The 22,991-nt window shown below is 39.2% G+C and overlaps 1 protein-coding gene across 2 annotated transcripts; it reads left to right on the plus strand.

Moving 5' to 3' along the window:
- The first annotated feature begins 365 nt into the window (after window positions 1-365).
- abcc10 (ATP-binding cassette, sub-family C (CFTR/MRP), member 10) lies at window positions 366-22,278 on the plus strand. 2 transcript variants are annotated; one of them, XM_046047310.1, is made up of 22 exons: window positions 366-432; window positions 1,575-1,788; window positions 2,811-4,182; window positions 4,764-4,991; window positions 5,521-5,677; window positions 6,035-6,192; window positions 6,747-6,826; window positions 7,229-7,400; window positions 7,913-8,011; window positions 8,437-8,626; window positions 9,205-9,282; window positions 10,118-10,306; window positions 10,840-10,978; window positions 11,524-11,719; window positions 12,117-12,460; window positions 13,272-13,441; window positions 13,535-13,695; window positions 14,416-14,672; window positions 15,689-15,834; window positions 16,879-16,976; window positions 19,181-19,293; window positions 19,502-22,278. In XM_046047310.1, exons 2-22 carry the CDS (start codon window positions 1,613-1,615, stop codon window positions 19,635-19,637), a joined length of 4,659 nt encoding a protein of 1,552 aa, XP_045903266.1. In that variant the 5' UTR covers window positions 366-432; window positions 1,575-1,612; the 3' UTR covers window positions 19,638-22,278. The 2 variants fall into 2 exon arrangements, with proteins under 2 accessions (XP_045903266.1, XP_045903272.1); XM_046047316.1 differs by having other exon boundaries at window positions 14,419-14,672.
- Window positions 22,279-22,991: the final 713 nt, after the last annotated feature.

The raw sequence follows: 22,991 nt of genomic DNA on the forward strand, positions 1-22,991 counted from the left end.
ATTGTAGTCTTCTACCACAACCTCACATGGACACAAACAACCCATTAACATCCAATGACATATGTCATTGTAGAGTCTTCCAGATGTTTAAGATGGGGAAACTGTTGTATAAAACCATTTTGGGACATAATTTTTGTTTTTCCAGTGCAGTAACATTAACCTTTAAACCATTTTTAACTGAACTGTGTCAGCAATTTAATATCCAAATTCCATAAACATAACTCCACACTTTTTAGATGTTGACAATTACTTTAAATGAAAAATAAAAAACAATCTTTAAAACTGTTATTTTGCCTTTAGTGACCTGCTGCTTTGATTTTATTAGTAAAAATGTTGTGACATTTATTTTGAAAAGCTCGTAGCTTGCGTCATCAGAAATCGACAGGAGTACTTTTTGCTAGCTAGATGGATGGAAGCCGGTAATATGTGAAGGTTGTTTATTTTGATTATCTTGCATTAGTTGTGTTGTTGAGTTATATTTAGCAGTGGTCTATCGCGTGAGGGTTTTATTTTACATGATATTTGTGTTCGCGGGTCGGTATTTTGTTAGCTAGCCTCATTTGTTTACATCCAGCTGGTAACTGTCACCATCAGGAAACTCCCTGATCTTGTTTTTCCTGCTACATGAGTGTTTAAACATCAGTGCTAAAACACATTTATGATGGAAAATGACCAACAAATTGAAGTGATAATCTGAAGTATGTCAAGTTCGTTGCTGAAGTATGTTTGTCTTAGCTTGTAACCCTGTCTTCTTCCTGTGAAAGGGTTAAATGTTGATGGTCTCTTGTATTTGTAGACTTTACATTTGGACTCTTCTAACTCCTTTACAGAAGAAGGAACAGGTCATTTTGGGGGAAAATCTATTTAAATGTAAAAGTTGCCATTGTCCAAATAAGACTATTAAAAGCATCAGATGCTGTAACGTTATATCTACTAACGTTACAGAAGAAGCTGCAGGATTTTATCACTGGTCTAACTAAAAAAACATGTAGTCAACCAAAGAGAATTGTCTCTTTTACATTCTCAGAACAAAAATCTGTGTCATTGTATAAGGTTTTCATAGTTAAACACAACAATATACTGTGTGATGTTTTAAGGCACCTTTAGGGAATAAACACTTAACCGCTTACTCAAATCTGAACATTTCAGAAAAGACTGAGCAATACCAGTGCCGATTGATTAGTCAGCTATTAAATTAACAGGCAACTATTTTGATAATTGAATAATCGGTTTGAGTCATTTAAAAAGAAAGACAACATTCTTTGATTCCAGCCTCTTAATTATGAACACTTCGGTGACCTGAACTTGTGGACAAAACAAGACATTTGTGGACATCATCTGAGGCTTTGGGAAAGACTGATCGACATTTACCATATTCTGACGTTTTATAGACCAAACAAGTTCTAGATCCACCTAGAAAATAAGCTTTTAACCCAGCATGAGAGCTGTCTGGTCTTCTCTTGTTCCCTTTCAGACTCGCTGGCTAGAAGAATAACTAGCATCTCTGTTATCTCTCTCTAACAGCCCTCTTAACCTTTACAGTTACTAATTCAAATGGTCTTTTTGCTCTTCAGATGTTTTCTAGAATGACGGCAGTCAAATAGGAGGAGGAATGAGGGACTTCGGGCCAGCAGAGCTGGTCGCAGGCCTCTGTCATACTGACCAGCAGAATCCCTTCCCTGTGTGGCAGAATGGGCACATCAGCCCCTGTTTTAACCAGCTTGTCCTCGGAGCCTTGCCTCATGCGGGGATGGCCATTTTCAGTGCCTGCTACCTCAGCATGGCGAGGTAGGTCGTACCTGTCTGATATCATTCACACCATAGTGATCATTATTTTGTGACCATGTAAATATTAGAGAGCAAAAGTAGTTTTTCAATTGCCAATGCCGACATTGATATAGAGAGCAGGGTGGCCGATATATAATGCCGATATCAAAATAAAGAAAAGTCATGTAAATGACATTATTCCATGCAGAGTACAATCTAACATATATGTTATCTCGGTTAGTAATGTGTTTTTTGTGAATGAAACGGAAACATAAATTGGGTTCTGCTGCAGATTTGCAGAGTGTGACTCGTGTTTAAGGGAGAGCGGGGTACAGTTTGTCAGAAGTGACGTCATTCAGCTACATTATTCTTTACAGTATAACAATATATATTTAACACTAACCAGAAATGGTTTAAGATTGTGCCTGATCTGCTGTCATTAAGGATGATATATTTGCCTCGTGAGTGCAGGTATGCACCATGTTTGTAAATGCAAAAAAAAACCTAATTTGCATTTACAAACATTAACAGCGTCTAACTGAATTTTTGTCAGATGTGATCATGGACACCAAAATACTGAGAAAGATCCTAGAAGATTACTTGACCCTCTCTCCTGTTCACATAGTGTAAACTGAAGATTGAAAATGATAAGCCATCGTGCACAACACTTACTTTCCACAGGCAACTGTTACTGTCTAATATATTTGTGGCTAGAAAAGAAGAACTGGGCAGCTCATACATCAAAACGTGAAAATTATGCTGTACTAAATAGAATAATATCAAAAAAGAGCTTTGTGTGTTTGTGTTTAGTATGTCTTTATATAAAAATATAAAATATTTTAACATAATGTTTGTGTAACTTGTAGGCATGAACAACATATCACTGACATACAGTATGTATTGCCCTGCGTTAGATTTTTAGTATTCACATTACAGCAATTGCAAAAGGAATGTTATTTGTTATTGTATTAGTATTGGCCACAAAAAAGAAAACATATATCAACAACACAAATATCATATCGGCGCTTCTCTGTTTCTGCTAGATCCAGCCTTCTCCAGACGTCTCCTCCCTGTGGTTGGACACTCAGGTTGGTGTCCACTCTGCTGGCTGCGCTGCTCTTCACCGCAGATGTCATCCTGGTGAGCCTCCTCCAGCAGGCGGATGTGTACCTGGATGTCCTAGCTGACAGCTGTGCCATCCTGGCCTGGCTGGTCCACTTCAGTGCCATCGCAGTGCTCCAGAGGACTGCTTTCAGGAGAACCAGAGGACCTCCACTGCTGCTTCTGCTGGTTCTTCTGTCTGTCCCAAACCTGGTCGTCACCTTGATGATTAACTGTTTCAATCAGGAATATTTGAACCTCAGAGAACCTCTTAAATTGGCTCGTTTTGTGCTTGTCTCAGCCCGAACACTTCCCCTATTAGTTTATCTTCTGGCATTTGCATTTCCCTGTGTCAGTGATGCTGGATATACTTTGTATGTCAACGCTGTGGATGGATCCCCACTCATCCCAGAGAGCACCCAGACGGAGACCGGTGAGATGGTGGCCGAGGATGGGAGCGGTTGCTTCTCTCGCCTCTTCTACCTGTGGTTGACCCCTCTGCTCAGACGAGGGCAGCGAGGGGAGCTGGACAGACCAGCTGATGTTTATCACCTCCCTCAGAAACTTCGGACTAGTGTGGTTTGTCGATACTTCCACCAGTGCTGGGAAGCCTGCCGACGAGGGGCGGCAGTCAGTAACGGGCAGGATCAGTGGCCCAGGCCGGTCAGCAGAAACCTCATGAGTGGCACCTGGAGTTCACACTACCAGGAGGAACCACTGGAGCTGGAGGGTGATGTAGGACTGCTGAGGGTGCTGCACAAGGCATTTGGTTTGTGGTACTACATCCTTGGTGTGCTAAAGGTGGTTGTCAACATGCTGGGCTTTGCAGGTCCGCTGCTCCTCAGCAGTCTGGTGAACTTCATGGAGGATGAGGGAGCTCCAGCCAGCACGGGTGCCTGGATCGCTTTAGGGCTCTTTGCCACAGCTCTTCTCTCTTCCATCCTCCGAAACATATTCGTCTTTGAGGTCTCCAAGGTGGCGCTGTCAGCACGCGCCACCCTTGTGTCGGCCATCTATGGCAAAGCCCTGCGGGTCAGTGGCAGCAGCCTGGCTGGCTCCACTCTTGGAGAGGTGGTGAACTTAATGAGCACGGACACCGACCGGGTGGTCAACTTCTTCAGCAGTTTCCATGAGCTTTGGAGCATGCCCTTCCAGTTTAGCATCACCCTGTACTTGCTGTACCTACAGGTGGGTGTGGCTTTCCTCGGAGGGCTGGGTGTGGCGCTGCTTCTGGTGCCGCTCAACAAGTTCCTCGCTGTCCGTATCCTTAGCAACAATAAACACATGCTCAGGTACAAGGACAGTCGTGTTAAGGTGAGAACTGTTTCTACATACACCTGCTATTACTTTGGCTGATTTTGAGTTATGACATAACTTTGAGTTATATCACCATATTTTATGTGTCACATATGATATAAATGTTTTATGGGTTGCAAGCATTAAATAATTATAATATTATTTATTTTTTTATTTATAATCAATCACGTTCATTTCCAGTGAAATCAACTTTGATCTTAAACTTGGTGGTTTAATGTTATACCTCTCTCTCCCCTTCTTTTCTGTCACCTTGAATTAAGAAGAAATACTTAAAATTACCAAATGAAGTGTTGCCAAAAGATCAGCCTATATATAATTATCAGATTTTTTTAAAACTCAAAAATATCAGCTTCAGGCTCAGAAATCCAGTATTTGTTGGGCCAAAATCCACATATATTATCAGACTTTTATTAAATAGTATAATTGAATAGCAATTTAAAACACTATATGTGATATATGTGTGATGTTTACCAGAATACTATTAAAAAACTATTAAGTCACATTGTCCATTGCAGGATTCCTCTCACTGTCTCTAGATATAGATTGTTCTCTTAATTTGGACTTTTTTTCTCTTCCAGTTAATGACGGAGATCCTCTTTGGTATTCGCGTCATCAAGTTCTACAACTGGGAGCCTCATTTTTCTCAGAAGGTAGCCAACTATCGTAAGCAAGAGCTGTCCCACCTCAAGGCCATCAAGTACCTGGATGCCATGTGTGTTTACACCTGGGCTGCTTTGCCTGTCGTCACCTCCATCCTCACCTTCGTCACGTATGTGCTGCTGGGACACCAGCTGACTGCAGCCAAGGTGGAGAAGCTTTTTGAGATGTTTTGAAATGTAACTGTGTTGCTGCTTTTCTGACGGTGTTGATGAGCTAGGGGGAAATATGGAGATTTGGGGGAGTGTGTTGTTTTGAACAGCAGTAGTTTTCAGGCTTCAAGTTTCTAGAAATGTTTCTTTTGACATGAGAAATAGTAGCTAACAATGCATTTGAAATGCAGCTTTTGCAGGTGTGAATTAGTTTAATAAGTTTTTTGCTGTCTGTCTCTTGTTGATTTAACCCAATCATGATTCAACCTAATGGAAGTTTATGAAATGTTTTTCACACTCTGTGTTTGGTCTGACAGTCTTTTCCATTAAAGCTCCTCTGACTCATAGAAAGTGCTGCAATATACGGTTACTGGCAGCAGCAAAAGTTTATTTTGAATAATAATATGAAAAAATCAGAACAGAAAAAAACAGAAAATTGTAAAGAAGGAATTTCTTTTTTTAATTGTAATGCAAGTTGTAGTATGTTTGACAGTTCAGACTGAGTAGGTAAAATCTTCCCCTGCAGGTGTTCACCACGCTGGCTCTGGTGGGTATGTTGATCACCCCACTCAACTCTTTCCCCTGGGTGCTCAACGGCATCCTGGAGGCCAAAGTGTCTCTGGAGCGAATCCAACGTTTCTTCAAACTGACCAACCAGGACCTGCAGGCCTACTACGCCCTGGGTAGGCTGCTGCTGTGAAGTTTGTGTGTTTATTCAATGACCCAAAACAGGTTATAGTATTTATTTGGTCCCATGCAATTGTAGGCATAAAACAATTTGATGCAGATGTAAAGTTCCACAGCATTTTGGCATTTTCTGCCTTTTTTATTTGCAACTTGAAATAATTTATGGATCACCATATCCTGTTAAACTATATTATTTTAAAAGGGTTTTTAAGTAATGTTCCCTAAAAACAACATTTTATGAAGTATTTTGTACAACACAAGTTAAACATTCTGGCTTTTTTCGAAAGTTAGGAACTGTTCTTGTAATTAAATATCATTATATATAATAATATATATTTCCATTGGGCTGAAAGTTTCTCCTGACGACAGCCAGACATCGGTCCTGTTAAGCCAGGGGACATTTTCCTGGCAGGGGCCCGATGGTTTGAACCAGAACAAAGAGGGAGAAACTGAAACTGGAGCCGCTAAAGGGAGTCTGATGCTGCAGAGTCTCAATCTACAAGTGACCAAGGTACAATCTGTCTGTTTACACGTAGAGTAGATATGAATTGCTTTGTTTCCTTCACGTTCTCTGTTCTTTATAATTCCTGATGTTCAACACACCAGCTAAACACAGTGAATTTAAAAGTCTAATTTAAATTCAATTCAAATTTCCTTTCAAAGAAGAATCAAAACTACAAATGTGCTCAGACACACAGAAAGTCTTGTATACACATTTATTAATCTTGTCCATTAGCGACATATGTAGAATATAAATAAAACTGTGAAATTACGATATTAAATATTGTATTTTCTTTCCAAAAATACTTTTATGGAGACCTAATTACTTTGGAGTTGTTTTGAAATGACATTTGTACACTGTATGTTGTACACAGGCATGACAATGACAGACATAACATAGCAACTGATGAATGAACGCTTCAAATTCAATTTAAGTCTAATTAAACTATTGACCACCTGAATAAAATATATTTTGTTCATGTGAAAATAGTTTTTTATTTGGATTTTGCCGCCAGTGTGTTGGCAGGTAAGAGCAGTAACGGTGATGACTTCTGTCCTGTTCAGGGCTCTCTGGTTGTTGTGGTGGGGAAGGTCGGCTGTGGGAAGAGTTCCTTACTGGCTGCTCTCACTGGAGAACTCAGCAGGTATACCGGCTCTGAAACTTTAACACATTCGTATTGACGTTTGCTTGCATTGTGGAGATCATGTTATCCGAGAGAATTTAAGGGAATTTGTTGTTTAGGGAAGTTAAGGAGTATAAAAAAACGTTACGAATTAATTTACGTGAATGTTTTGTACACATTCACTACATTAGCTGATACTTTTCATCCTCTCTGTATTGGGAACTAGGTTTGTCTGTCCTTCATAAAAGCATCTTTAATACATAAGGAAATAATAGAACTTTTAGGTCTTAAAAAAATCCAGGTTTCTCTGTTCCCATGTTCTCATAAAACACACATTATCAGAATCCAAGAGTCCTTGATATCTTTCACATTCTTGGATGATGATTAAATAACTGGGTATTTCACTTCCTCCTGTCTGTGCAGGCTGAGTGGAGTGGTATATGTTGCAGACAGAGAGGCGGGTTTCGGTCTGGCTTCTCAGGAGCCGTGGATCCAGCACGCATCAGTACGGAACAACATCCTGTTTGGCAAAGACTACGATCCCGCCTTCTACCAGGCTGTGATCGAGGCCTGTGCTCTCTCAGACGACCTCAATGTACGACTACTGCACCTTTTTATATATCTGTTTTTTTTACTGCTTCTTACCTTAAGTATCTCTACACAATACTTATTGATTCTTTGGGTTGCTTGCAAGGAAACACATTAAGCGGCCTAAAGAGCCAACGGCAGTCTGGTCGATCCAACACGTTAGTCCAGAGTGACACATCTTTAAGACAGAGATCTGTTAAATGTGGATATTCATGAACCCAGACTGATTGTAGTGACCCTGTGGCTTCTTCTATCAACTATCTGATCAAATATCCCCTTTATCAACATTTGGGGTCAATGCATATGCATGTTATGGAATACATGCATATGCATTGACCCCAGAGGATTAATTTTTATTGTTCATTGTTTTTTGCTCAATAGACCTTCCTCTTCAGCTAATTTAAGGCCAAAACAAAGCCTGACTGAGCCTGATATAATCAAACCAAAGTTTAGCTTTTTTAACTGTAAACAAGAGAGTCGTGTGAACAGTTTGTATAATCATTTAAAATGTGTCTTCAGGTTTTGCCAAATGGTGACAAAACAGAAGTAGGAGAGAACGGAGTGACGCTGAGTGGAGGACAGAAGGCTCGAGTGGCCCTCGCCAGAGCTGTTTACATGGTCAGTCCTCTGCACACACCAGCCATCTGCTTTGAGCACAGGGAGACATGGACGAGGTTTTACCAAACAAACAAGTGTTAGTTTGCAGAAAACGACAAAAAGGGATTAATGTACACCAGAATTTCATGTGTATATGGATTTATTTCTGTTGCATGTATTGCATTGTTTTTGTTCATTTTAAAAATCAGTAGTAACTTTTATACACATGTACGAACACGTCAGGCAGATGTTTAGATAGATTTTATAAGATTTAAAGTTAGCTAGTTAAATTGGCGGTTTGAGATGCCTTCCTGTTCAGTAGCCAAATGTGAACACTTTAAAACACGCCTAATAGTTTACAGATACAATAATAAAACCATAAAAAACACACGTATTTATGTGTAATCAGCATCCTTTAATTTTTCTGTCCGACCTCGCCACCTCAGGACAAAGACATTTACCTCCTCGACGACCCGTTGGCAGCGGTTGATGCCGACGTGGCCGAACACCTCATGAAGAAATGTATCATGGAGCTCCTCAGGGGAAAGACCAGAATCCTTTGCACACACCGCATAGAGTTTGTGGACAAAGCCGACATGGTGGTCCTCATGGATAATGGAACGATCATCAAGACAGGTAGAACCAAAAAACGTGGCAACTCCCCATTATAATGTGGTATATAATAAAGTGTTTGTTTACTGCAGGGGAAAGAATGCTTTCCATCAGATTTCTACAAGTCAGATAGATTTTCTGTCAACTGAAGTTGCTAAATTTCAGAACCAATTACGATCATTTTGTAATAACTTGCTTAATTTAAAGGCTTTTACGTTCGTTTTGTGATAAATCACATGCATCACCAACAAGACATCAGCCTCTTACAGCTCATATAAAAAGGCAGGAAATCTGCTCAGGAAAACTGCTTACATACTGTTTATACTTTATTTCCTCTATTCTGATTGTTTGTATTTAGCTTACTTTACATTATAGAGCATATTGGCTTTAACCAGGCACTTTTATAAGCTCTTTCATTTCTTTTGACCCCATAGAAAGTAACAAACTCCTGGGAGAGGAAACAAGTAGCAACATCTTGAGTGTGCTTCACTGGATTATTCCAGTTTCAAAGTTTATAGACACTTTTTCTTGTTTGAGTCAGGGTGACTCCACTAACAAGCCCTTTCTTCTTCCACCTGCGCCGTCCTTTTGCTGTTAAACAGGCACACCAGCAGAAATCCTTCCTTTGGTCGAGGCAGTGCCAAAAAAACGGAAGAATGATCACAACATGAAAGAGAAAGGTATGTTCACCTGTTGGTCCATCCACCACTTTGGATGGATTGCCATCAAAATTAGTTTCATACATCACTGTTCCCCTCAAGATGAATTGTATTCACTTTAGTGATCACTTAAGTATCAATAAATCTCTATATATCTATCTATAATACTTAGGTGTATGACTTAATTCTTGCAAAACTAATGACTACACTTTAAACATTATGCATATCACTGCACAAACTGCCATTGCATGTATTTGTTATTTATCTTCCATATTTTTACATTTTGTATTTATATAAATATGTGTAATATGTCTGCACAACACAAACCCGGAGTAATGCACATGTAAATATCTGCCATGTTGTTCTTTCTCTGCACATAGTTCTATTATTCTTTTATAACTTGCATCTGTTTATTCCATATTTATATATTTTTATATATATTTATGTCAACTGTATGTTTGTCTTCGTGTAGCACCTTATCACCAAAGCAAATTCATCAAACGTGTAAAATACTACATGGCAATAAAGCTCTTTCTGATTCTGATTCTGACATTGAGTTTTGTGCAAATTAGAAAATGTTAGCATGCTAACTGCAGAGATGCAGGGCTGAAGAGTCTTTTTCTTGTTAGACATTAAATGTTGACTTTCACTTTTCATTAGAAATCTTGATAAAAAATAACTAAGACTTCCTCTTCGTTCTAAATATTTCATATGTTTAGAAAATTAAAATAAATCCTCTTCTCAGAGATTCTGGGTAAATTATCCAGTACAGGATCATCGTTCAGCCTCCTATTGACTATTTATCCAATCTGGTATTGCAAACATTATTTTCACGGCCCTTCTTGGTTTTAACCAGATGGTGTGGAGCAGGAGGAAGAGGAGCCGGGCTCATCACCTGACCGATGTGTGGATGATGACCCCGACCTGTCGGTGGCGGAGCAGAAGCAGGTGGGCGGGCTGGCGTGGAGAGTTTACAAGACCTACTGGGTTTCTGTAGGCGGAGTGCTGGCTGCTTCCATCCTGATGTCTCTGCTCCTCATGCAAGGTTTGGATCGCCCGCTCGGCTTTTCAGCATGATCTGTAAAATGTATAATGATGACACTCCCGGTCATTTGAAGAACTCAAGGCTTTGTTCACACTGCAGCTGAAATGTTGTGATTCTCATATTTCTACTCAAAGAGGAATAATCCAGTTTAAGTTTATTTTATTTATTCATTATTTTATTTGTGAATGTCCATAACAGGTTTGTCTTAAAGGAATTTATAGAGATCAAGCTTAAGCAGATCTAAATAATCAACAACATTTATTTAAATATTTCTTGTAACACAAGGAAACAAACACAGACAAAATGCTTTTAGACTTCTTTGGTGAATGATAAATTCACCAGTTTGCATCAATCACCTCAGAACAGGTTTGGCATTGTCGCATCTTGGATTAAAGTCACAATCCCACATAAAAGGCTTGATGATATTTATTTTGGCCCTAAATCATCAGAACATTTGTTGCAACCTTGAAAGCAGAAAGAATTCACATGTTTTTTTTTAACAACAAACTGCTGTTTGTTTTCTTGTTATTCAGCCTCTAAGAATGTTTCTGACTGGTGGCTCTCCCACTGGATCTCAGAGCTGAAAAACAACAACTCATCTAGAACAAATGTTTCTTCCTCCAGTGCCTTCAGCTCACCTCACCTGCTACTCTTCTCACCTGGAGGGTTAATGTAAGTTGTCCAATCAATAAAACATTTAATTGAATGTTTATTCAACATTTAATTACACAATGTGCAGAACATGGTCAGGTTGGCAATCTAGATGAGCACCAGAAGATTGCTTTAGAACACTATCACATTTATATTAAACTGATTTGAGTAGTTCAGCACATTTGATTTTGATGTACCTGCATGATCATTTTTGGTGTTGTATCCACATGACTGAACGCATTTGAAGTCTCTTTGCGCTTTATTTAACACAAAGATTCAGGATGCAGTAACTGATGTTGATTTTGATCTCCTTCTGTATTATCTATATTCTGATTTTAAAATATATATATTTTTTAAATACACATAAGTTTGACATGTCATGGGTGTGGTTTCCAAACACAACTCAGATTAGGCCGATAAGAATGTGACTTACTGAAACGTGAAATGATGTGTTTTTGTAATTTAAAGTAAGCCTGTTGTTGGTACTGAATGAAGTGAAGTAATCAGGTCTTTATGCAACCTTATTACTGAAATCTATAATAAAACATCCACATCTACGCACCCAGGTCTCCTCTGTACTCCTCTCTGCAAACATCCCCTTCAAGCAACTTGAGCTCAGATGTCAAGTTTTACCTGACGGTGTACGGCTCCATTGCCGCGGCCAACACCGTCTTCACCGCCCTTCGAGCCTTCCTCTTTGCCTACGGAGCCATCTGCGCTGCGACTGTCATCCACAACAGACTTCTGGAGCGGGTCCTTAAGGTACGTCATCTGAGCTCTGAGCCATCAAGCGGCTGTCAGACTCCCCAGGCTGACCGTCAGAGCCGAGGCGAACAGATTGAGCGTTTATGTTTGGATGAAGGTTAGAGATTAGCTGATGTGAGGATGTTATTGAAACATAATCTTCCCTTAACCTCAAACGCCCAAGACGCATAAAGCAGCTAAAATTGATCACTTTCATATTTGCTTGTTAAATATGAAGCTGCATGCAGGAGACAGTTATCTTAGTAAAAAAAGACTGGGGGATAAAAAATAACTAGCTCTGTCCAGAGGTAAAGGGAACTGAGAGAAATATTTGGATATATATTTATATTTAATATTTAATATATATTTATATTTATATATATATATATATTTTAACTTCCTGTTCCTCCCCCAGGCCACAGTGACCTTCTTTGACACCACCCCAATGGGTCGCGTTCTGAATCGTTTTTCTTCAGACCTGTACAGCGTGGATGACAGCCTGCCGTTCATCCTGAACATCCTGCTGGCCAATGTTTTCGGTCTGCTGGGCATGCTGGTGGTGATAAGCTATGGCCTCCCTTGGGTCCTAGTGCCCCTGCTACCTCTGGCTCTGCTCTACCACCGCACACAGCACTTCTACCGACACACCTCTCGGGAGCTGAAGCGCCTGTGCAGCCTCACTCTGTCACCCGTCTACTCACACTTCTCTGAGACGCTGACTGGGCTGGGAACCATCCGGGCCAGCGCTAGCTCTGCCAGGTGAGAGGCAAGAAAGTAGACCCTTTCAGAGCCTGATGAAGATGCAGATACTGAAACACACATGTTGTGATGTAAAAATGAGCGCAACATTTTACAGTTGAAAAATAAGTAGTAGCAGTACTCTATGCTGGACAAACTAATGGTGACACTGTTTCAAAATGACCCCTAATTGAATTTCTTTACTGCAATTTTGTTGTTACTCATTGGCTCAAATAGATGCTCATAAAAAATATCTGTGGTCACTTATATCAGCTTGACCAATTTATCTTGAGCTGATTTTCAGCTTTCATTTGTGCACAAGCTCAAATTGTCAGCAACATTTATATTTATATTTATAACAACTTTATGGGTATAAATTTGTTCATGTTTAACACATTATGTTCATGATAAAAATTATTATTATTCCTAGTACAAATTATGTGTCCCTACATGAATTGTTAGTTTTTTGCTATTTTGAGTAGTTACACATAAAAAAATACTTTCTTAGCGCTTAACTGTAAAAAAGTTTTTTCTTTGCATCACAAATACATAACTTTTGTGAAAGAGCAGGTCTAGACCGCACTTTGTGATGTTATTTACAGAACCAAAAATTCCCACCATGACAAAGCACTAGGAAGAGGCAAGGAAAAACTTCCTTTTAAGAGGCAGAAATCTCGAGCAGAACCACGACTCAGGGTGGGCGGCCATCTGCCTCGACCAGTAATATATCAATTAGCAAACCTAGTCAAAGACTACTGCACACTATCTGACGCTGCACAGTTGGACTAACTCTCTAAACACGAGACTAAAGGAATCCGTTTTGTTGTTCCAGGTTTGAGGAGGAGAGCGCCAGGCGTCTGGAGCAGAACCAACGCTGCCTTTTCCTTAGCAACGCCGCCATGCAGTGGCTGGACATCCGCCTGCAGCTGATTGGTGTTGCTGTGGTGACGGGCCTCGGGGTGATCGCTGTCATCCAGCACCAGTATAAATCTGTTGATCCCGGTGAGTCCACAGCTGAGTTTGGTGGCTGTGCACCAGTATATGTATGACAGTCACTTTCATAACGTGTGTCGCTGGCTGTGTTGTCTCTGTCAGGTCTGGTGGGTCTGTCCCTGTCCTACGCTCTGTCCATCACATCGCTGCTGTCTGGCCTCATATTCAGCTTCAGCCAGACTGAGATGCAGCTGGTGAGCGTGGAGAGAACTGAGGAGTACTCCACCGGCCTTTCCACCGAGCCACAACACCAGAACACACAGGTCAGATCTACTGATGTTTCTGATAATACTGATAATTAACAGCAATTAAAGAGGGGGTTTTATGGAGGACATGAATTGTGTAGAGCAGGTTGGTATTCAACTGGTTCAGACTACAGATTTGTCCTTGTCTTCACACAGACCATCTTAAAACACAATGAATTTATTTTCATCCATTCCAATCGACATCTGTGCTGCCCCTTTCATTTTACTTCAAAAACTGAAAACTAAAATAACGACATAAAACCCCAGCAGCAAGTGAGAGAGGCGTAAAACTAACATAAAAATGTTAAAAGTTATTGCAATAACAGTGACACCTCGTTTGAACTTATTCAGGCTACTAAAAAACAGCATCACATGTAAACAGGTGAGATTAAAACAACAGGGAAGTAAATGATAAAAAGAAAAAAATTGGAAATGGGAAATTGTACAATATAAAAATGACTACTACTTACTTGACATTTCAATGACCCACAAGTATTCCGACTAGTCTTTATGGGCTTGTGCAGTTAGAAATGTTGTTTAAGTTTTGTTAAAGCAGAAATTTAATCACATTTCCTGCTAGCGAGCTGCATTATGGCTTCCATAGGGAAACCATGGGTAAAATACAAGTAGACTCCAATATGATTTATTTATTTTTCTAATGTAAAATAGCTTTAGGCTGATTTGCAGATATTTTTTACAGTATATGTAATAATGTGTCCCTCGCCTCTGTTTCAACAGCAGTTGTCTCCAACGTGGCCCGAGCAGGGCTGGTTGGAGTTCCGCGGTGTGGTTTTGGCCTACAGGGACGGTCTTCCCAACGCCCTGGACGGGGTGAGCCTGGTAGTGCGACCTGGGGAGAAAGTGGGTATCGTGGGACGTACAGGCTCCGGCAAGTCCACCCTGTTCCTGGCCCTGTTCCGTATGGTGGAGCTCAACCAGGGTCAGATTCTCCTGGACGAGCTGGACATCAGCACCGTGGGCCTGGCTCAGCTCAGGTATGGCAGAAGTGCTGGTGGGCGTGGGTGAGGATTTTATAACAAATTGTGAGCCGACATGTGTCATTCAACACAGTTTAAGAGGTGAAGGGTTTCTACAGCTCCAGTTATACTTATTCTGATTGTGATATTGCTTTGTTATCACATCCTGGCAGGAGGGGGTTCACGTTTCTGTGTTCCATCCAAAGATTTCATCTATTTTCCCTTTCGGTTTTTTGTGTGATATACCATGTCCACTAAAAAGTCAGAGAGAGAACTTACTTCCACTAAGGCTGCTCATTCCTCTAAATGTTAATTATAGAAAATGTGGAAATTAAATATTTAATCTGCTTCCGGATCCAGACATACATCAAAAACACTGGCCCGGTTTTCTTTCAGTCAAGTAGGAGCAGTATTTCATGAGAAAATAGTGAAACGTTTTAAAAATACACTAGAAATCTAGTAAAGGAATTCTTGGATCATCACTAAAATCTGATCACTTATGACTTGGCCCACGGCCGAACATCAGAAACAGCAGGACCGAGAACATAACTTGTTAACCAGTGGAGGTGAACTTAAAATCACTCTATTATAATATACATAAAGTTGTGAAAATGCACTTTGCGTTGTTGTTTTCTCAGTACATTAGACACATTTTCTTCCAGAAGGTATACTATGGACATGCAATACCCACCCTGTTTAAAGGGATAGCTTGGGTTATCCATTGTCCGTGAACTGTATTACTTGCAGTAGATGGCGGTCGGCAGTGAGTTCTATCAGCATGGGATCTAAAAATCCGTATATTCCAAAGTGATCTCAGACTAGATATACTGTTTCACATGTATTTTGGTTAATAAACTGGGTTCATATCTCATCTGACTGCCGTTAAGAGCATCTTTTAAGATAGATAATAATTGTTTTTCATACATTAGCTGTAGTTTAATTCAGACTTTGCTGCTGTACAGTTTAATAAAAGCAGTCAGTAACAAATTAAACTTGACACTTTTGTGTGCGTATTGTGGTGGCGCCCTCTGCAGGTCCAGGTTGGCCATTATCCCTCAGGACCCCTTTCTGTTCAGCGGAACCATCAGGGAGAATCTGGACCCATGTGGGCGTCACCTGGACCAGCAGCTGCTGGATGTCCTGGACCAGTGCCACCTCAGATCTGTGATGGATAGGATGGGTGAGAGACAGAGTCAGAGGAATTTAAATGCAATGAGAAAGTTGTTAAAGAGGTTTGTGAATTAAGGATGACCAGAAGAGATGAGCGATGCTAATTAAGCCAAGGTGTGTCTTACAAAGTTCACCCCACCTTTCCTCATTCCTGTCACACGAACACCGTCAGTTACATAATGTTTCTTTTGGTTCAAAAGCCTTTATCTGCTTCGGAGAAAATCGATTGTCGATTCAGAACATCTGATGATCTAATCAGCTTAGATTTAACCGCAACGTAAATAAACCACTTTGCTGATTATTTATGTTTTTGTTCAGCGTTGTGGAAGCTGGAGCTTCTGTCAGCATGCATTAAGTGTACACCCAGGACAGGTTGCAGGTCTATCACAGGAATCATTGGTGGTTAGTTGCATAAAATCAAATTATAGGTAAGATCTACTTGTCATCTTTGCCTCCTTCTTTTCATATTAGTCTGGCAGAGGGAGAGACGGAGAAGAGGAGGCACTTTAGAGATGTGGTGGGATTTTGTTTTGGATGCAGTAGAAATGGCTGCTTTAATTTCAAGGCTCTATTAAGATTGTAATATAAGATAAATAATAATACATGATCTGCAGAAACCTCTGCAGCAGACTTTTTATTTTTTTTCCCATTAACTTTTTATTGATTCCATTCAGCATTGTCACATTGACATTTGGCATCTCTCACATCAAAAGCATGAATAGACAGAAATTCTCAATTAAACACAAGATTCAGTAAACTACAGAACTCCCAACTACAGGTCGCTACAACTCCTGTAGCGACCTTTCACTCCTGATAAAGGATAATGCCGAACACAATCTTGTGAACAGTAAACATTTAAACATTTGTAGCAAGAACCAAAGGGGGTCTCTGCAGCAGATTTTGTGTAACATCCTGTTAAATATGTTATGTGCTTCACACCCAGTTTCAACCATAAAGCTTCAAAGTGACGTATCAGTAGATATGAGACATGATGATGGTGTCAGATTCATATTACATTTCTAATGCCTTCTCTGCGTGTGTGTCAATGAGAAAGGTGGTCTGAATGCTGAGGTTGGGGAGAGAGGAAAATCCTTCTCTGTGGGACAGAGACAGCTGCTGTGTCTGGCCAGAGCTCTGCTGACCCAGGCCAAGGTGAGACGTCTTGATCCAACTCATGTTGTTTTAAAAAAAGAACGATGATCAATAAATGTATTTTTGTCAGTTCTGTGAAAAGCTGTACACCTATGTTCTTTTCAGCAAAAATCTGTCATTGTTTTTCCATGGATGTAGACAGCTAGCTATTTAGGAAGTCCCTATTCTCAATTTCGTCAACAAAGCTCTGATTAGTCAGTTGTTACACCAGAATACAATTGTCAATTAGCACAACACCAGACGCATTTGATTTGTGTTGATGTGGGCAGGTCTGGAAGCAGGGCAGGACTTCAGCAACTGCTGAGAAATATATATCTGTCTCTTTAGCTGCTAAATGTCCAGCATCAAATATCCTGGTGTTTTTGCAGGACACTGTTGCTGACAAGAGTTGATGAGAGCAGCTGAGACTCAACCATATAGTAAATGGTCCTTACAAACAAAACAAGAGCTAAAACAAAGGCACCAATGTTGGGAGATAATATTTAATGTAATACAGACTCAGACTTTTAAAAAAAAAAAGAAGTCAGTCAACAATTGGCGAGATTAGTTTTCCACACAACATCAGGTGGAGTTGTTTACTTCGCTGAGGAGTTGGAGGTGTGCAGCCTGTCACCTGCAGCTCTTAATGTAACAGCTCACTTGTGTCCTCTTGTTCCATTACTCCATGCAATATTTCCTTGTTTTGTAGACACTTTTTTGACTTACAGTCACAGTCACTGCTAGCTGAATGCTTTTAACAGGGAGCAGCAGCAGTAGGAAACGTTCAGTTTGCACTAGCAGTAACTTAATACAGTGATGAAAAGGCTGTAGGAGAATAAAGATCAAACAAAGTGGCTGATATCAATATGATTAAATCAACAAATCGCAACGCTGGATTACATGCTGCATAATTTCCTGTGTCCCTCGTGTAGAAGGGAGATTTGACACCACTAACTGCTAAAAATATAAACAACAGTAAATACATTGAGTGGGGGGTGATAGAGCAGTGGATAAGATGCCTTTGGTGTGGGAGACCCGGTTCAATTCCCCACTGTGACGCATCCCCCATTGTGTCCCTGAGCAAGACACTTAACCCCTAGTTGCTCCAGAGGTGTGCGACCTCTGACATGTATAGCAATTGTAAGTCGCTGTGGATAAAAGCGTCAGCTAAATGAATTAATGTAATGTTAATGTAATGGCTGAGGCTGAAAAAATGCAGACTATAAATACTGGGCTTGACTTTTGAAAGGATTATAACAGAATGTACCGACACGCCTTTTTATTGTTATGAATATGATTTGTTCTCATTATGAGAACCTGAAACTACTTAACCTGTTTAAAGGTGGTTTAACTTTCACACACTTCACACTGAGGACTGAATTACCTTAAACCTTTGTGTCTGTGACTCTTAAGCTTCAAAAGATTCTTGACTCTGATTGACAGTAAATCTCCACTTGCTCAAAGAAGAAACCTAAAATACAAACAAACGCTGTCTATTTTTCAACACTATATAAATTCAGTTGTGTCTTTTTATTTTTGTAGAAGCAGCACATGAGATAATAAACCTGGAGCCAGTTGTCAAAGCAACAATGGTGGAAGGAGCACGCAATAAAAATTCCACTGCAGTTCAGTACGGGAACCCCTCAGTAAATGCGGTCGATGTGCAACTTGTAATTTTTGTTGACTGCAATGTTAAATTCACTTTGTCTCAGAGACTCAGGGCCGATTCACAAAAGGATTTCACAGCTTTTGCTGCCACTAAACTTGCACAAATGATACAAAAAGTAACCGTCTAATTTTAAAAAGCAGCTTCTAATGGGGAAATGCAGTTAGGGAACTGCGCTGCCAAGCAAATAGCACCTCAGTGCTCTGGTACTATTTGCACTTATTTAAATTAGGTAATATGCATACAATTGTCCCTAAATCAAAACTCTTTCTATGCAAATGAGCCTCATAGCAAATAAATGTTCTGTTCACAAACCGCAGCGCTAATAGCCACATGCAGTTAGAGTGAAATTATCAGTGTCTTCAGAGAGATGGTTGGTAACTAACTTTCAAATCAAACAATTTAAGATATGAGTGGAAAGTTTTGTTCTTGCAGCTGCATTTATAACATTTTTTGACTCAAATGTTGCTTAACCATGTCGAGCGATATACTACTTCAGTACACGCTGAGCTCCAAATGACAACACTGGAACATAAGACACTGTTTTCCCATCATGCAGGTCCTGTGTATTGATGAAGCCACAGCAAGCGTGGATCAGAAGACCGACAAACTGCTGCAGCAGACCATCAGAGAGAAGTTTCAGGACAAGACTGTCCTCACTATTGCACACAGGTAAAAGGTTTTCCAATCCTGTCTATTTTTCTAGATGTTATATCATCATGGACAGATTAAACAGAATTAAGTTCACATTTCATGCTCTAGTCTTTATCTAATTAATTATCTCATTTTGCAATTGAAACCATTCATTTATACTCTTGGCTCATCTTTACATAAAAATTTGGGGTAAATAGAGGTGTTTTTGGCATGTTTGTGTCACTAGGATCAACACCATCATGGACTGTGACCGGGTGCTGGTGATGCATGCTGGAAAGGCGGTGGAGTTTGACACCCCAGCTGCTCTCTGCCAAAGTGACCACTCCATCTTCCACAGGCTGGTTGGTCAGAGAGGAGAGTGAGACGCTTAATAAGACACTGGCAAGAGGGACCTTATCAGAAAACGAAAGATTTATTTTTATTTTTTTATCCTATCTTACCCTTCACACATGTTTACGGCTTTTATTGCACACATTTAAAACAAAATAGTTAAAAAGCTCTTCCACTGTCGGAGCAGATAAGCAGTAATGCCATGTCCAGGCTACACTTTTGTTATTTTGTGCTGACATTTAGTTTATTTTAATTGATGACTTTATGCTAAACCAGCATTAATAGATTTTTTGCCTGCTTGATCTTATTTTTGGGGACAATTTATAACTATGAAGCAATTCAGTTGCACTGCATATTGGTAAATCAACAAATCATCAAAACATTTCAAATGTATTATTACAAGTGGGTAACTTTCTCTCTCTCTCTCTCTCTCTGGACTCTTCTTACGGAAGAAAGAATTTAAAATGTGAAAAGGGTCAAATATTAAAATGTATACTCTCTGTGAGCTGCTATCAAACATTAGGGAACACCTTTGCTCCTGGTCTTTTTATATTTTAACCCTAATTTAGGCGGTTAAGGAATTTACATTTACATTTATTAATTTAGCTGACGCTTGTGCTTTATATGTCAGAGGTCGTACGCCTCTGGTGCAACTAGGGGTTAAGTGTCTTGCTCAAGGACACATTGGTGGATGTGTCACGGGGGATGGGGGGGATTGAACCTGGGTCTCTCCCACCCCTCCACTAAACCCCAGACTGTGGAATTATAATAACTGAGTAAGAAGTTATGCAAGACCCTTAGTTTCAGTTGTATAAAATCTCTGAATATATTCTCTTAAATTATGAAATTTATGTAGAAAAAATATCTGTGTACAGTTAAATGATATGTCAGATGTCACTGCAAGTTTAGGCGCCTCTTTCTGTAGTTGCAGTCAGGGATGAAGCAATATCAGCCTGAGATAACAGTCCCAACGCCTGAATGAGTGATCTGTCGATTAGTAATCTGTTCTGTTCTCAACTTCTACGTTAAAGTGTGAGTTAATGATCATTTTGTAATCATCATAAAGTTTTCCTGTACTTACTTATATGGTGAAATTATTTAGAGATGTTCTGTGTAAAATGAGGTTTAAATGAAGGTCTTTGATAAAGTGTTTTTCATTTAGATTTTTGCAGGTTTGGATTTTCTATTGGAACATAGATTTAGGGCACAGTTAACTGACCCTAGATCAGTTTGAGATACCTCAGCTCAGAGGCAAACCACTAAACATTGACCTGTTATAGCTGAAAGCATTGTTCAGAAGCTATCCGGTCAGATTTCAGTGTTTTTCACAGTACAGATTTGTACTGTATAATGTACCACTGCTAATAAAACCTCAGTTCACCATCGTCTTGATTTAATGCATCATTAGATGCAATTGACTGCAACATTTTTATAAATCATGTCAACACATTAGTCCTGGAGATCAGGAAATAATGACATACTGTATATTTTGGTGTTCCTCAAGGAAGCTGTTTTGGTCCCCTGATGTTTTTGTTACACATGCGTTTCTTGGATGATATCTTCAGAGAACATGATACTAGCTACTGTATGCTGATGATAAACAATTCTACATTTCCCCGTCTATCATCTGTAGGCACTCAATATGATGATATCTTAAAATTACATTTTTAGGGAATTTTAAAGGCATTTATTAGCATTGCCGTAGCATATTATTTATTTTCCACTGAGGGTAAATTAAGGTAATTGGTCATCTGGCTCTGTATTGTCTTACATCTTCTTTTATGTTGTAATAAATAAATTCACTACTCATATGTATTATTTTAATAAACTTACAGGTCTCTTTTGCTGCTAGTTTGTTAGATGGTCACAGCCATGCCCAAAATAAAACTGGAAATGGAGCTTTTATCTTAATATTCTCCTAAATTTCCTTAACTTTGGAACATAAAACACAAGAAAAGCTGAAAAATTTACATACATGCTTTTAATAATAGTTTTTTCATTTTTGATTTGTTCAGTTTTTTTTTACTTTTGTTTTTCAGTTTTTCACTTTAATATTCAGTTTAATGCTTTTTGACTGGTTTGAACTGTTCACTCTTAACACGCAAAATATATACAGTTTTTCCACTTTAATGAATATTGAGAGCCGTATACATAGTTAATCATTATTAGCATATTATTGCACAAGATCAAAAGGTCAGACAGGGTGGCATTTGGGACTTCTGAATTCCCTGGTTAGTTTTCTAAACGTTATCTTTGTCACTTACATTTTTTTGGTAACCTCTTATCAAAACAAGATGCAAGTTTTCTAAGTGTGTGTTTTTGTATTTAAAACACAAGCTATTTTTTATAACCAGAGGGGATGTTTTTAGAATGAATTGTCTTCTCTGTGAATGATTTGCCGTCCTTCACCAGTCAGTCATAAAGAGGATTTGCTGTTATTGCCGGTGAAAAATGAAACTTTGTGGTGTGTTTGTCTTCTCTTGTTTCTTGTTCATATCCACCGTGTATCTGTTACAAACAATTGTGACTTCATTCACTTGTGACATATTTTTCTGAACTTGGGTCAACATCACATTGTCCAAACATGAAACCTCGCTAACAGTACATTTTATTCACCCTGACTGTTTTATACTGTATTTGGATATTTTACGGAAATAAAGTCTGTGAACTTGAGCCGCAAATAATGATTATTCCTGATATCAATGATTAATTTTCTTATTCTTATCATAGAGCTTATCGCTTCAAAATATTCAATATACTATATAATTAATGTAAGACCAATAAAAGCAGATAATTCTCTCGTATGAGAACCTGGAACCATCAAATATTTGGCTTTTTTGATTAAAAAGTTAATTTATTATCAAAATATTTGCTAATAATTTACTTTAGATCAACTGATGGATTAATCGACTAATTCTTGCAGCTGTAATGTAACCTTTAATCCAAAATAAATTCAAATACTGGCTGGAAGAACAAATCATCTTTTTTTTAATGCACCACTGGTTTTCCTGAACAATTAGAGCCACCAAATACACTAGACAACACCCACTGTGCAATGTGATGATAGCTGATTTATTTAAGATATTTAAATGACTAATCATTTGAGGAGGATGTCTTGTTCGTTCGTTTTTTGCTTTTGTCAACCATGTACTTTATAATTAAAGGACTCTACATAAAAAATAAATCTGTTTATTTGTAATAACTATTGTTGTCATACCTTGTTTTATTTCACCAGGTTTGCCTGAGAACAGAGTTGTTCTTATATAATGTCAGAGCTCTGCTGCAGCTGTACCTTTACCGGTAGGATTATGTAATGTCTTTGTGAATGCCACTCAGCTCTCTCTTTTCTTTCCACCCAGAGTCACACAGACAGCAGTCTTTGTGAC

This window comes from Micropterus dolomieu, linkage group LG01, assembly GCF_021292245.1.
Source record: "Micropterus dolomieu isolate WLL.071019.BEF.003 ecotype Adirondacks linkage group LG01, ASM2129224v1, whole genome shotgun sequence".
Classification (NCBI taxonomy): Eukaryota; Metazoa; Chordata; class Actinopteri; order Centrarchiformes; family Centrarchidae; genus Micropterus; species Micropterus dolomieu.